General features: G+C 46.0%; 1 protein-coding gene across 1 annotated transcript in view; it reads left to right on the top strand.

Annotated features, from left to right (window-relative positions):
- ASTN2 (astrotactin 2) overlaps positions 1-15,341 on the top strand; it is a 1,089,443-nt gene that overhangs the window by 675,169 nt on the left and 398,933 nt on the right. Inside the window, exon 9 of the mRNA XM_069748558.1 lies at positions 2,741-2,878. Coding sequence (XP_069604659.1) covers positions 2,741-2,878 — 138 coding nt within the window. The remainder of the gene's footprint in view (positions 1-2,740; positions 2,879-15,341) is intronic.

Here is a 15,341-nt window from a genome sequence, read left to right as displayed (position 1 = left end):
TAATCAATTTTAGAACAAATCAAGCCAGACATGTCACTCGAAGTATGGATCACCGAACTACAACGTGCCTACTTTGGACACATCATATGAAGAAAGCAATCACTGGAGAAGGACATCAAGGTCAGAAGAAAAGAAGGAACAAGCAGAAGTGGAAGATCAGCAATCCAGTGTCTTGTCTACTTTGGACACATCATATGAAGAGAGCAATCATTGGAGAAAGACATCATGGTTGGAAAAATAGAAGGAAAAAGGTGAAGAGGAAGACCAGCAACCCAATGGCTTGATACTATCAAGATAACGGTAGAGAAGACCCTGGTGGACCTATCTAGACAAGATCGATCTTGATGCAGAGCATTCATCCATCAATTTGCCATAGCTCGAGATTGAGCAGTTGAAAAAAATCTAACCTGAGCTGCATGATCCAACACCCCATCCTAGAAAGGCATTCAGATCATTTTTAAATCCACTCATCTACCTACGGACCCTAATGTACCTGATATACCATCTGAACCCGTCTACCATCTAATTGTGAGATTTTGGCTCACGTGTGCAGGGAAGACAGTAATTGAAATGGCTTGAAAATTAGATGTCAGCACTATCTCTGATTGCTTTTATACAGGGTATTAAATTATAAACTGATGTCTCATATTCCTTCTCACAATAGGTATTAGATTCCTAGGAATTTTTATTAGGAGGGGTCAGGCATTACATATGTTTTTACACTTGATTAGTCACCAGGTTAATCCTGTACATTCTCAGTGGATTCTATCTTGCCATACATTTTCATTAGAGCATAATATAAGGCTTCGCTGTGAATTTAATGTTAATTTATGCGGCTAGCCGATGCTTTGTATAAATGACAACACATTAATTGCAGCATTAAACAAGCCCCTAGCCCTAGGAAGAGTGGAGAGTCGTATTAACTACAGAATATGTATGAGAATAAGGAAACAAAATGACTTTATTTTCAGACGATTCGAGAAAAACATTTAGTTTAGAGCTATTTGGGATGCATGGCAGACTAGTATGATTGCCATGCCATCAGGTGGTATTCTTATTACTAAGTGCTAGAGAATTTTAATATGTGCGTAGAGTGCAGTGGGTCTCTCCCCCTGAGCTTTTGCTTCATGTTTTAATTAGCATTGTAAACTTTTGGGTGTTAGTTTGGTGCATCTTATAACCTCGGCCATCATATTCCAGTAACTTACATTGTCCTATAACATGTTGCTGGATTGCTCCCCCCATAGTTCATAATATGCATTTGACTAACATCATCTGAACCTTCCGATATCAATGGGTTTAGCCAACGGTCTAATGTGTATGTGGGCCCTCAACTCGCATGTTCGAACTTTGGCCTTGCCAATCTTGTACCATTCCACCATTTTTTTTTTATTTTACTGTTGAAATGGAATCACTACAATAAGTTATCTACCCCCTAGTTTTGTACTTACCAGCATCCGTCTTCATCTTTTATCAGTGTCGCTCTGGTCGTCTTCTACAGTTTGTGACCTTACAGATCGCTCCCGTGTTTGTTGGATGGACCGGTAGTCACAACTCAAAGTAATTCTAGGAGAGTCAGAGCGAGAACAAAACAAGGTTCCTATAGACTTACAGTGAGAGCTTGTGACCATTACTTCTGACTTCTCGGAGGTGAGAAGTTTTGGTCACAAGATGGCGGATTGGGATCGGAGTGGTGATAGAAACAGCTGAAGACAGTGGCTGGCGAGTGTAATAATATGGGCAGGAAACTTACATAATTGGCACTGCTCCATCACTGAAATAAAATAAAACACTGGAGTGGAGCTTTAAAGAGATAAGCCACTGTCTATCTGTTTGTGGCTATCTCATAGAGAATACAGGAGTGCTCGAACTGAACGAGCGCTTCTGTGTATCAGTCGGGGGAGAAAACTGGCTGATCTAAGCTCTGTAAATGGTAGGCAGACTCTACTCTGTATCTCCTAACTGATGCTTTGACACAATGAAGGCATGTCTCATGTGGGCATGTGGGAGGAGATAAAAAGGGCCATGTTGGGGTACTCCTAGGTGTGACCATTCATGGAGCAGTTTTTGAGTTAGTTGTTTTTACCAATCTATGGGCCTGAGCCTGACGCAGAAGAAAACCTTTCTGCTATAGTCACGATACCTGCCTTTGTGCACCTCATCAACCCTATATGAGGGAAAAACAGCCCATGCTATTAGAAAACATTAATAATCATCCTAGCCATTATTAGTTCACGCTGACGCGTTATTGCATCTTCCAGTTGTATGAACCTTGTGTATGTGTTACACCTCCCGGTGGAGAAGCCATTGCCAGTCAGCCAGTGTGGTGTCTCATTCTGTGGCTGAGGAACCACACTCCGTAAGGAACAAAATCTATCGCTGACCTTCTCATGCTGAACTCGACATGTATGCATTGACATGAAGGTAGTGGTGGGGGACACAGGCAAAAGAGGGTCCCTTTGCAGGATATGACTTCTTTGTGGTCCAACAACTAATTTGCTAAGGGCTAGTCTCTACTACTTCTGCTGATTTGTATGGTATATCACAACAAATATTTAACACCATTTCTTAGTAGTCATTCAGAACTACTGCTATTTGGCTTAATGGTGGTGGCTCCTTTTCCTACACCTATAGGGCATAAACCTCAGAATTGTGCAGAGTTCAAAGAATCTCATCTAATGTCTCTATGAGAAAATTTGTCAAGAAATATATCATTATCAAGATTTTTTGTTTACGACAGGTCCACCTACAGCTTGGGACAAGGAGTATGGCTTCCTGTTAGTAAAAGTTTTGTTGTCCCCCCTATGGAGTTGTCAATTAGTCCACTGGCCAGCTGCAAAACAGATGTACTGGTGACTGAAGACCCTTCCGATGTCCGGTAAGAATGTATTATTTCATCTACAGAACAAGTATAACCATATCTGAGCAAAATAAATTGCAATTTGCACGAATGGATGTAACACACAATAAATTGTGCTAGGACAAATAAAAAAAATGAAATTGGTCATTGAAAATATTCAACCAAATAACCACATACCGTATTTTCCGGCGTATAAGACGACTGGGCGTATAAGATGCAATATGAAAAGAAGTCTCGCACTCAACTTAAATGTGTTTCGTAGATTTATTGCTGGACGTAGCACCAGAAACGTTTCAGCCCTACAGTGGGCTTTCATCAGTCACTACAGTGTTCAAATAAACGCAATGCAATGCGGTATATAAACAAAATATGCAATACAATGCGGTAGATAAATAAAACATGAAAAAAACTAAAGTATATACAAAATTGTCACAAACAATCAAATAGAGCCAAAGCATTAACAGATATATATATTTCAATGATGGTATCGCAGTGAATTTGTGCTTAATATCCTCGCTAGATATATTGTGGGAGTGGCTAACATGAAGAAAAAGTTGAAACACATACCATGCTAATGCCAATTAGTTTTGTGGCAAAGAGTCCTTATATAAGGATGCAGACCTGAATCAGGTGCCTAATGTGGTGAAAGACGAGAGAAGAGAACGCACGATGTATAGCATTCACATGGACATGGATAGATAGACTGTTATCAAAAAAGGAGGATGGTACTCACAGAAAATCTGGGCATATGAGATGACCTCCCAACTTTTCCAGTTAAAATATAAAATCTTCTTAAAAGTCAGGGGTCTACTTATATGCCATGTGTCGTCTTATAGGGCTGGTGACTAATGTGCCTTTTTGGGGGGGAGTGGTCCTGATGATGAAGAGAGGGGGCGTCTCACAGGAAAGTGTGAGTGGAGTATCCCCCAATACCTCATTGTAGCAACGTGGGGTCTCTGTGCTGAGGAGCGGCGGCTGCTCCTTTGTACTGCGTGGGTGCTGTGGGGCGGCGTATCTTCGTGCAGCATCAGGGCTCTGTGCTGTGGGGTGACGGCGTATCTTAGTGCAGAGTTGGGGCTCCTCCGGCATTTCCTCAAAGCTTGGAGGCACCAGCAGCTCCATTGCTGCGATGTGGTGGCCTCCGGGAAAATGGCCGCTGGGGGCGGCACATACTCAGATTCAGATCTCGTCTCCCGAGATCTCGGGACGAGATCTGAATCTGAGCATGCGCCACCCCCAGTGGCCATTTTCCCAGAGGCCACCGCATCGCAGCAATGGAGCTACCGGTGCCTCCGGGCTTTGAGGAAATGCCGGAGGAGCCCCAACTCTGCATGAAGATACGCCGCCGCCGCCCCACAGCACAGAAACCCCACGCTGCCACAATGAGGTAATAAGGGGATACTCCACTCACACTTTCCTGTGAGACGCCCCCTCTCTTCGTCATCGAGACCACTCTCCCCCCTCCCACCATATACACATTGGTCTGCACCCGGCGTACAAGACGACACGCGGCGTATAAGATGGCCCCCGACTTTTAAGAAGATTTTCAGGGGTTAAAAAGTCATCTTATACGCCGGAAAATAGGTTAAATATAAAAGTAAACTTGGCGTCATTGCATATAAATCATAATAGATGAACATTAAGCTAATCTCAAAGCTTTCAAAGATTGTCCAGCCTCTAAATTTTAAAATAAGTAATTCTTACTTTACTGAGAGCCACATTTTGTTCCAATGCTGCAAGATACCCCCCAGTATATATACTTCTTTTATGGACTGGACAATCATGTGACTATTTCAACTAATCACTGGCTGTGGAGAACTGTCATTGACAGGCTCTAGCGATCACACGTCTGCTGTCTAGATGGAATGAATTTATAGAGATGTCTCTGCACTTCCTGTTCGATCCAAAAAGACAAGTGTCGATATCTTCTGTAGCCAGTGATTGCCTGCAGTGGTCACATGTCTATCCAGATTAATCAGAATTTATAGAGATGTCTCTCTGTTTCCTGCTTGGTCCAAAACGACATGCATTGGTTTCCTCTGTGACCAATGCTTATTAGTTTTAAATAGAATGTCAGTAGGATCAACCCTCCTAAGCCGTCTATATGGGCATGTAGGTCACAAGAAGATGAATAAAATCACACCTTGATATTTGAAATCCGATGTCTTAGAACAGAGAAATTCAAGTTTGTCTTAATATGTAAATGAGCTGTTAAAATCTATGGGCCGGACATAGAATCCGCCTACAGACATTTTACATGCAAGGAGGTATGAGACTTGTAAATCAGGAGAGCAGACTGTCAGTCATTACATGTCTCACATTGGTAACACCACTTTCAATTAAAATAAGCTCTGGAGGCAGATTCTAAGGGAGATCTATGTCCTGCCCATAGATCTCAACAGCTCATTTACATATAAGAAGAATGTGGATATCTTGGGAATAAGACATCGTATCACAGATATCAAGGTGTCATTTTATTCAGCTTCTTATGACCTACATGCCCATATAAATGGCTTTGGAGGGTTGATCATACTGACAGATGCCCTTTAAGCGTTGTGGGTGTTATCTACAATTGTTTATAGGCTGGATAACCTTTTTAATTTAGCAATACTGACATTCATATGGAAGGATGGTAGATCAAGGTGGCTTGACTCCCAACCTTGACATCTGGTCTACTCATTCACTTTCTTAGAAAAGTTTGTCCGTTACTCATATAAGGATATGTGATATGGCTGAGAGCAGGTGAGTACCGACATAATGTAATAATAATGTGATATCACTTGTGAATGTGGATTTATGCCTATATTATGTCCACTTTTTGATCGCGGCAATTAAATAGCTTGTTCTGTCCAATGCTTTGATATTACATTGTGGATGTCAGACAATATACTAAATGTTACAGGATGTTAGAGCCAGTATCTCTCTTATCCATTATTCAAGTGTAGCTATATTTATGTAGTACTTAATTTAGAAGGCAGCCTCAATTGTATCAAAGATTAAAGGATTTCTTTTTCATTTGAAACGATAATTAAAAAGGTTATCTAACATATAAAAAGAAAAAAAAAACATAAAAAAGTACATAATATAAGAAAAGCAATGATACTCACCCATTCATCCCCCCAACAATCTAGCATGGATTATCTTATGCTACTACTGGACTTTTTGCTTGGCCGACCCCTGACCATTGCGGCCAATCAGTGTCTTCAGCGGTCATGTACCATATTACTTGAATAATGGATTCCATGATGAAGTCGTGATGCTACAGTAGTGCCCCCTATGACCATTGGGGCCACAAATTGGCTTCAGCAGTCATGGACCACCTGCATGTCAGGAACATCGATGTGGGGCTAGTGCTAGATCATCGGAGGGAAAATCGAATGAGCAAGTAGTGTGTTAGGGGTCGAGTTCCCGCTTCTGCACAGGGGGAATCTCGAGCCACTTCCGCTGCGGTCTCCCATTCTTGTCCAGCCGCAGTGGAGCCTGCTCAGCAAGGACGTCGGTCCCAGCGTCTTGCTCATTCTCACTCTGTTCTGAGAGTTAGTGCTGCTTCTCCAGTCTCTGCCATTAAAGTCAGTGCTGGTCAGCAGCGAGCGGACTTCTCTGGGACTAAGTCCTTGTCTGCATGTACTGAGCATGCCCAGCGTAAGGTCTCCCGTTGGAGATCGAGGGTCATGTGCTCGGGCTCTGCAGCACATTCCATTGGTCCTCTTGGCAGGTCCTAGAAGGGCAAAAGTGCTGTGGCCACTTCCTGTGCTGCTGCTATATAAACTGCGCATGACCGCACGGCCATGCGCTAGTATTGTCTTACAATTGCTTATGTGTGTATGTTGTGAGTGCAAGTCGTCCTTGGAAACCCCTACCCTATTGAATGTCTGTTCGCGGAAGGTGTATGGCTGCTACCTAGCGCCCGACTTAGCCTACAGCACTAAACACACATCACAGCGTCCTGTAGCTGTGCCTGCCAGTACGGCGCCGTGCGCCTGCCTTGCGCTTTCCATACCCGAGTCTGGGTGGTTAGTGGCGTCCGTTAGTGCGGCATCGCTCGCACTCTTGTGCACATAGATTTCTTAAGGTTCTCTACACACCCAGTTGCGGTGTTACGCCAGCAAGGGTCTAATCGGGCTCCAATCCCTTCTGGGGTTAAGTCCGCTGACCACTTGCTCGCGCACTAGTGTGGTACTGCGGTCCTGTGAATTAACAGGATCGCTTTCTTCACGCTGGGTGAGGTTTAACCCACGCGTGTATACTTTAGTGTACCGCCATATTGTCTGCTAATTGCTAGCAGCAGGTTCTCACCTGCACGGTGGACCCCGGACTGCGAACGCACCTTTATCATCTGTCTTGGTGCGTTCCGCCAGTCCTAACAGAATACTAGCGCCAGGGTCTGGCTAGTAAAATGGCGGACGATCAGCGTTTACAGCGGTACATCCAGCAGCTGGAGGGAAGGTTGGCGGCTTTTGAGCGTTCAACCTCAGCTGTGGATGTTACTGCTGTCGCTGTTCAGGCTGCAAGTGTGGCTGCAGCTACCTTGTCCACTGCCGCTCCTGTACCGACGCTATCTCGCCTCCCGCTACCAGAGAAATTTTCTGGTGACAGTAAGTCCTGTAGGGGTTTCGTGAGTCAGTGCTCAATACATCTCGAGCTTCTGGCCTCTCGTTTCCCTACAGAGCGGGCTAAGGTGGGCTTTATAATTTCCTTATTGTCGGACAGGGCGTTGCAGTGGGCTACGCCGCTGTGGGAGCGTGGCGATCATGTGGTGCAGAGTGCTCCGTTATTCCTGAGCACTCTGAAACAGGTCTTTCTAGGACCTCGTGTCACCCATGACACGGCGCTCCAACTGTTGGCACTGACTCAGGGCTCGTCCTTGGTCAGCCTTTTTGCCGTCCATTTCCGCACTCTGGCATCTGAGCTGGAGTGGTCGGATAAAGCCCTTATCCCTATATTTTGGAGGGGGCTGGCTGACCACGTTAAGGACGCTCTGGCCACTAGGGAGATTCCCGCCACACTGGAGGAGTTAATAGCAGTATCTACTCGCATTGACCTCCGTTTTCACGAGCGGAGGTTAGAGCGAGCCCAGTGTAGGCAGAGGTTTCGGCTGGCTCCCACCTTCGCCAAACCTTTGGAATCTCCAGTTCAGGCTCCTGAGTTCCAGGAACCTAAGGTGGTGTCACGAGCGGGATCTAAGTCCCAGACTGCTCGTGCACTCCAGGGTTGCCATGTTTGCCAACAGTCAGGACATCTTGCCACCAGATGTCATCAGCGGTCGAGGAAACGTCAGCGTCTAGTGGTAGTAGGTGGAGGTGCACTAGACACTGCGACGTTTGCCTCCAAATTGTCCTTTAAGGGGACAATTACCTTTGGCTCATCCTCCCACTCGGTAGACCTCTGCGTGGATTCTGGGGCGGAGGGCAATTTTATGTCTTCTGCCTTCACCCAACGTCACGCAATACCCCTGGTTATGCTATCCCAACCAGTATCGGTACGAGTGGTGAATGGGTCGACACTCCCCGCACAGATAACACATCAGACCATCCCTGTTACTCTGTCCCTGTCGCCATCCCATCAGGAGATTATTTCTCTGCTCGTCATTCCTGAGGGTATTGATGAGGTCCTGTTGGGGATACCTTGGCTACGGTACCACTCTCCTCACATCGAGTGGTCCTCAGGCAGAATTCTGGGATGGGGTGAATCATGTGGGGGTAGGTGTCACCGAGAGTGCGTTCAGGTTGCTACTACTGAGGTACCCGCAGATCTATCCTCTCTCCCCAAGCAATATTGGTCTTATGTAGACGTGTTCTCCAAGAAGGCGGCGGAGACCCTTCCGCCCCATCGCCCCTATGACTGTCCTATCGATCTCTTGCCTGGTGCTGAGCCTCCCCGGGGTCGAGTCTATCCATTATCTCTCCTGGAAACGGAGGCAATGTCTCAGTACATACAAGAGAATCTGGCAAGAGGGTTCATTAGGAAGTCAGTGTCACCTGCTGGGGCAGGGTTCTTCTTCGTGCAGAAGAAGAATGGAGAACTACGTCCATGCATAGACTACAGGGGTCTTAATGCTATCACAGTTAAGAACAAGTACCCTTTGCCGTTGATATCTGAGCTTTTCGATAGGCTTCGGGGAGCTAGAATGTTTACGAAACTAGATCTGCGGGGTGCTTACAACCTGATTCGCATCCGTGAGGGGGACGAGTGGAAAACGGCATTTAACACCAGAGATGGGCACTATGAGTATCTGGTGATGCCCTTCGGGCTCTGTAATGCACCTGCCGTTTTTCAAGACTTTGTCAACGACATCTTCCGGGATATGCTTTCCACCTCGGTTGTAGTCTATCTGGATGATATTCTCATCTTTTCTCCAGATATTGACTCCCACCGGAGAGATGTTGGCAGAGTCTTCGACCTCCTACGGGCAAACTCTCTTTACGCAAAGTTGGAGAAGTGTGTGTTTGAGCAGGAGTCCTTACCTTTCCTGGGCTATATCATCTCCGCCCAGGGATTGGCTATGGATCCTGCCAAACTACAGGCTGTGATGGACTGGCAAGAGCCCCATTCTCTTAAAGCGGTGCAGCGCTTTATGGGGTTCATAAACTATTACCGCCAGTTCATTCCCCACTTCTCAACTCTGGTAGCTCCCTTGGTAGCCCTCACCAAGAAGGGAGCGAATCCCAAATTGTGGTCGGAAGAGGTCTCCAAGGCCTTCACTTCTATTAAGTCCCACTTTGCTAGCGCTCCCATCTTACATCGTCCCGATGTGGATAAGCCATTCCTACTGGAGGTGGATGCCTCGTCCGTTGGTGCTGGAGCAGTCCTCTACCAAAAGGATGCTCAAGGTCGGAAGCATCCATGCTTCTTCTTCTCCAAGACTTTCACGCAGCGGAGAGGAACTACTCCATCGGGGACAGGGAGTTGCTAGCAATGAAGTTGGCCTTTTCGGAGTGGAGACACCTTCTGGAAGGTGCGCGGTTTCCCTTCCAAGTTTACACGGACCACAAAAATTTGGTCTATTTGCAGACAGCCCAGCGGCTAAATTCTCGCCAGGCCAGATGGTCCCTGTTCTTCTCCCGGTTCCACTTTTCTCTTCATTATCTCGCCGGGGAGAAGAATATCCGTGCTGACGCTCTCTCTCGCTCCCTTATGTCAACTGAGGAGGAGGAAGAGGAGCCTCGGCTTATTGTCCCTTCCGAGAGCCTGAGAACCGTGGCGCCGGTTTCGCTAGAGTCTGTGCCTCCGGGCAAGACTTTTGTGCCCATTAATTTGCGACCGGAGGTTCTCTCTTGGGCTCATTCGTCCAGGGTGGGTGGACACTTTGGGACAAAGAGGACATCTGAGCTACTGGCGAGGACGTACTGGTGGCCGCATATGGTCCGGGATGTCAGGGATTATGTTCTGGCGTGTGTCTCCTGCGCCAAAAATAAATCTCCGCGTCAAAGGCCAGCTGGTTTGCTCTATCCCTTGCCGGTGGCAGATAGGCCCTGGGAGATGGTCGGGATGGACTTTGTTGTGGGTTTGCCCAAGTCTCGCGGCTGTACCATCATTTGGGTCATCACCGATCATTTCTCAAAAATGGTGCATTTGGTGCCGCTGCCGCAGTTACCTTCTGCACGGGCCTTGGCAGCGTTGTTCATCAGACATATCTTCCGCCTACATGGTATGCCAGACAAAATTGTCAGTGACCGGGGTCCCCAGTTTGCGTCTCGGTTCTGGAGAGAGCTCTGTCGTCTTCTCAGTATTGAGTTGAATCTCTCTTCCGCTTATCATCCCGAGACGAATGGGTTGGTAGAGAGGGCCAACCAGACCTTGGTCACATACCTGCGACATTTTGTTTCAGCCAGGCAGGATGACTGGGCATCCTTGCTATCATGGGCAGAGTTTGCACTGAACAACGCCGTTGCCGACTCCACTGGACAAACCCCATTCCTCCTCAACTATGGTCAGCATCCACGGGTACCTGTGCCTATGCCCGTGTCTTCCGCCGACTCCAGGGTGGCAGACTGGGCTGTGTAGGCACGGGATATTTGGGACCGCACTCAGGATGCCATTCGGGCCTCTAAGGAGAGAATGAGGTCCTCCGCTGATGCTCATCGGCGCCCCGCCCCGACCTTTGCTCCTGGCGACTTGGTGTGGCTCTCCGCCCGTAACATCAGGCTGCGAGTTGAGTCCACTAAATTTGCTCCTCGCTACTTGGGTCCATTCAAGGTCCTCGAGCAGGTTAATCCTGTGGTCTATCGTTTGGCCCTTCCGCCATGCCTGGGTATCACCGACACCTTTCATGTGTCCCTCTTGAAACCCGTGTATATGTCCCGCTTTTCCGAGTCATCTGCTGGGACATCGGGTTCGTCTACGGACGATTATGAGGTGAACGCTATTTTGGGGTGCAAGGTGGTGCGTGGTAAAAAATTTTATTTGGTGGACTGGAAGGGTTATGGCCCCGAGGACAGGTCCTGGGAGCCTGTTGAGCACATTCGGGCTCCGCAGCTCATTGCTGCCTTCGAACGTAGCGAGGCCCAAGGAGGGGGGGCCCTAGGAGAGGGGGTAATGTTAGGGGTCGAGTTCCCGCTTCTGCACAGGGGGAATCTCGAGCCACTTCCGCTGCGGTCTCCCATTCTTGTCCAGCCGCAGTGGAGCCTGCTCAGCAAGGACGTCGGTCCCAGCGTCTTGCTCATTCTCACTCTGTTCTGAGAGTTAGTGCTGCTTCTCCAGTCTCTGCCATTAAAGTCAGTGCTGGTCAGCAGCGAGCGGACTTCTCTGGGACTAAGTCCTTGTCTGCATGTACTGAGCATGCCCAGCGTAAGGTCTCCCGTTGGAGATCGAGGGTCATGTGCTCGGGCTCTGCAGCACATTCCATTGGTCCTCTTGGCAGGTCCTAGAAGGGCAAAAGTGCTGTGGCCACTTCCTGTGCTGCTGCTATATAAACTGCGCATGACCGCACGGCCATGCGCTAGTATTGTCTTACAATTGCTTATGTGTGTATGTTGTGAGTGCAAGTCGTCCTTGGAAACCCCTACCCTATTGAATGTCTGTTCGCGGAAGGTGTATGGCTGCTACCTAGCGCCCGACTTAGCCTACAGCACTAAACACACATCACAGCGTCCTGTAGCTGTGCCTGCCAGTACGGCGCCGTGCGCCTGCCTTGCGCTTTCCATACCCGAGTCTGGGTGGTTAGTGGCGTCCGTTAGTGCGGCATCGCTCGCACTCTTGTGCACATAGATTTCTTAAGGTTCTCTACACACCCAGTTGCGGTGTTACGCCAGCAAGGGTCTAATCGGGCTCCAATCCCTTCTGGGGTTAAGTCCGCTGACCACTTGCTCGCGCACTAGTGCGGTACTGCGGTCCTGTGAATTAACAGGATCGCTTTCTTCACGCTGGGTGAGGTTTAACCCACGCGTGTATACTTTAGTGTACCGCCATATTGTCTGCTAATTGCTAGCAGCAGGTTCTCACCTGCACGGTGGACCCCGGACTGCGAACGCACCTTTATCATCTGTCTTGGTGCGTTCCGCCAGTCCTAACATAGTGTTTTTCTCCTTGTTTATTTTGTGACATCTGAATTTGTTTAGTTATTTTATTCTAGGTTTATGATCCCTATAAAGCAATTTATGCCACTTTCCAACCAATCCCATGTCCTAGCCTTTGCGCTTCCAGTGCTATGTTGTGAATGTGAAGAGGATCGGTTGGCTGGTAATTTCCAGGGCTAAACCCAACCCTTTCTCTTTTGGCGTGAGCCGGCCGTGCCATAACAAAGAAGATGGAAACCCCAATATACACTGTTGAGTGGAGGCCTAATTAGCCTCTGTTGGGTGTATATGAATTTTATATACATTCACTAGACGTTAATACAGGACAACGATTTAGTCAGAACCTGTGGTAGAGCAGCGAGCCATGTGCTCCGTCACCGAACTACACCACTGCCACAGCCTACAGGATGATGGAGGTGTTCACGGGACGTTCCACCTGTGCTTGGGCACTAAAAGAATCAGCTGGTGGGCTCTGTGGAAACTTGGGCTTAAGTGAGAATATTTTTTTTTTTCTGTTGCCTTGTTACTTTTAAACAGGCACTCTGGGTCATATTAGTTTTTGTGAGGAAGTTATGGGGCATTCATATTTATCAAAGGGAAAGGTAGTGCATTGTTAAGGAAGAATCATTACTTTTTGGAGATATTCTGGGGGTTTATCTGTGTTTTCCAGCACCAGAAGCATTATTATTTATTAGGACTCAATTAGTGACATTGTTACGTATTAAGAGGTCACTCCGGGGGCATTATTACTTTATAAGGGTGCACTATGGGGGCATTATTACTTTATAAGGGTGCACTGTTGGGACCTTATTACTTTATAAGTGGACACTCATGGGGAATTACTACTTTATAAGGGAGAACTCATGGTGCATTATTACTTTATGAGGAACACTATTGGGGCATTATTACTTTATAAGGAGCATTATTGGGCATTATTACTTTATAAGGGAGCACTATGGGGGCATTATTACTTTATAAAGGAGCACTATTGGGACTTTATTACTTTATAAGTGGACACTCATGGGGAATTACTACTTTATAAGGGAGAACTCATGGTGCATTATTACTTTACAAGGGAGCATTATTGGGGCATTATTACTTTATAAGGGAGCACTATGGGGGCATTATTACCTTATAAGGGAGCACTATTGGGACTTTATTACTTTATAAGTGGACACTCATGGGGAATTACTACTTTATAAGGGAGAACTCATGGTACATTATTACTTTACAAGGGAGCATTATTGGGGCATTATTACTTTATAAGGGAGCACTATTGGGACTTTATTACTTTATAAGTGGACACTCATGGGGACTTACTACTTTATAAGGGAGAACTCATGGGGCATTATTACTTTACAAGGGAGCATTATTGGGCATTATTGCTTTTTGAGGGAGCACTATGGGGGCATTATTACCTTATAAGGGAGCACTATTGGGGCATTATTACTTTATAAGTGGACACTCATGGGGAATTACTACTTTATAAGAGAGAACTCATGGGGCATTATTACTTTATAAAGGGCATAAGGGAGCATTGAATGGGCATTTTTAATAAGGCAGCGATGATGGGGCATTATTACTTTATAAGTGGGCACTGATGGGACATTATTACTTTATAAGTGGACACTCATGTGGCATTATTACTTTACTAGATGGTGGCCCGATTCTAACACATCGGGTATTCTAGAATATGTATGTATATAGCAGCCATGTAGTATATAGGAGCTATATAGTATTTTTTTTTTTTTTTAAAACATACATTTTTATTTATTTACAAATTGTGTCGAGCATTACATCTTACTGACATTAAATTCTTAATAATTAACACAACGTTATGGGGATTAGGGAAGGGAAGAGGATAGGGGAAATGGTGACATTACAATAACTATCCAATCACATTCTCTATATGCGAATCTGCAAAGTTATTTAAGAACGGTATTTAAACGGAAAGATAACCAATTGTTCAATTTTTTATGAAATTGAGCTATATTATTATTAGATGTAGCGATTATTTTTTCCGATAGGCAATTTTCGTTGATCAGTGATACGACCTCGGGCAGTGAGGGGCACTTGGAGTTATTCCAGTAACTAGCAATTTTGATTCTTGTTGCTACAATAATATGTACAATCACTGTACGGAACTCATAGGGAAACGAGTCCAAATCAATAGCGAGTAACGCCTGCTGTGCATTAAGATTCACCGGTATACCACAAATCTGGAACATCAGATGATCTATGGCTTCCCACAGACGTCTAATTCTGTCACAACTCCACCATATATGTAGCATGTCTGCACAGGGGTCTCCATACCTCCAGCACGTGTCTGGGGAACTGCGGAACATCCTAGACAATCTACAGGGAGTGAAATACCACCGATATAACAATTTCCTGGAGTTTTCTATGTGGTTAGTACATTTAGATTGGCTTCCAATAACTAAGAAGGATGCCCTCCACTGATCCGGTGTGAATGTGCAGTTTAGGTCTTTTTCCCACTTTTGCAGGTATGTAGTTAGAGAGGGCAGGGTATTCTCCAACATACAGTCGTAGCTTGTGGACAGCGCCCTAATCTGTGATGTCGGGTTCATCAGCATAGAGTAGAGTTTAGATGGTGGTGCAGGAATCTGTTTTTTCCTTTCTGTTAGGAAATGCCGGATCTGCAAATATTTGTAAAAATCCCTTTGAGGAACATTGAATTTATCTCTCAATGATGTAAAAGTCATTAATTCCTCCCCCTCATACAAGTTCCCAATTGAGGTGGTTTTGGGTAAATTCCAATTTTTAAGTTTGAGGTCCGGGATACAATGCTCCAGTGTCTCTATAGGAGCTTTGAGGAATGCGGTTTGTATAAGGCCTAATTTATTAGTCAACACACTCCATAGCTCCAGAGCCGCGTCTATTGTTGGGGACATTTTTAGGTTTCTATTAGGGACTTTAGTTTGATGTGCATGGTAAAAAGCTGAGAC

Source organism: Ranitomeya imitator, chromosome 2 (genome assembly GCF_032444005.1).
Source record: "Ranitomeya imitator isolate aRanImi1 chromosome 2, aRanImi1.pri, whole genome shotgun sequence".
Classification (NCBI taxonomy): Eukaryota; Metazoa; Chordata; class Amphibia; order Anura; family Dendrobatidae; genus Ranitomeya; species Ranitomeya imitator.
Note: the sequence above shows the minus strand (reverse complement) of the source record. Positions and strands in the feature narration are given on the sequence as shown.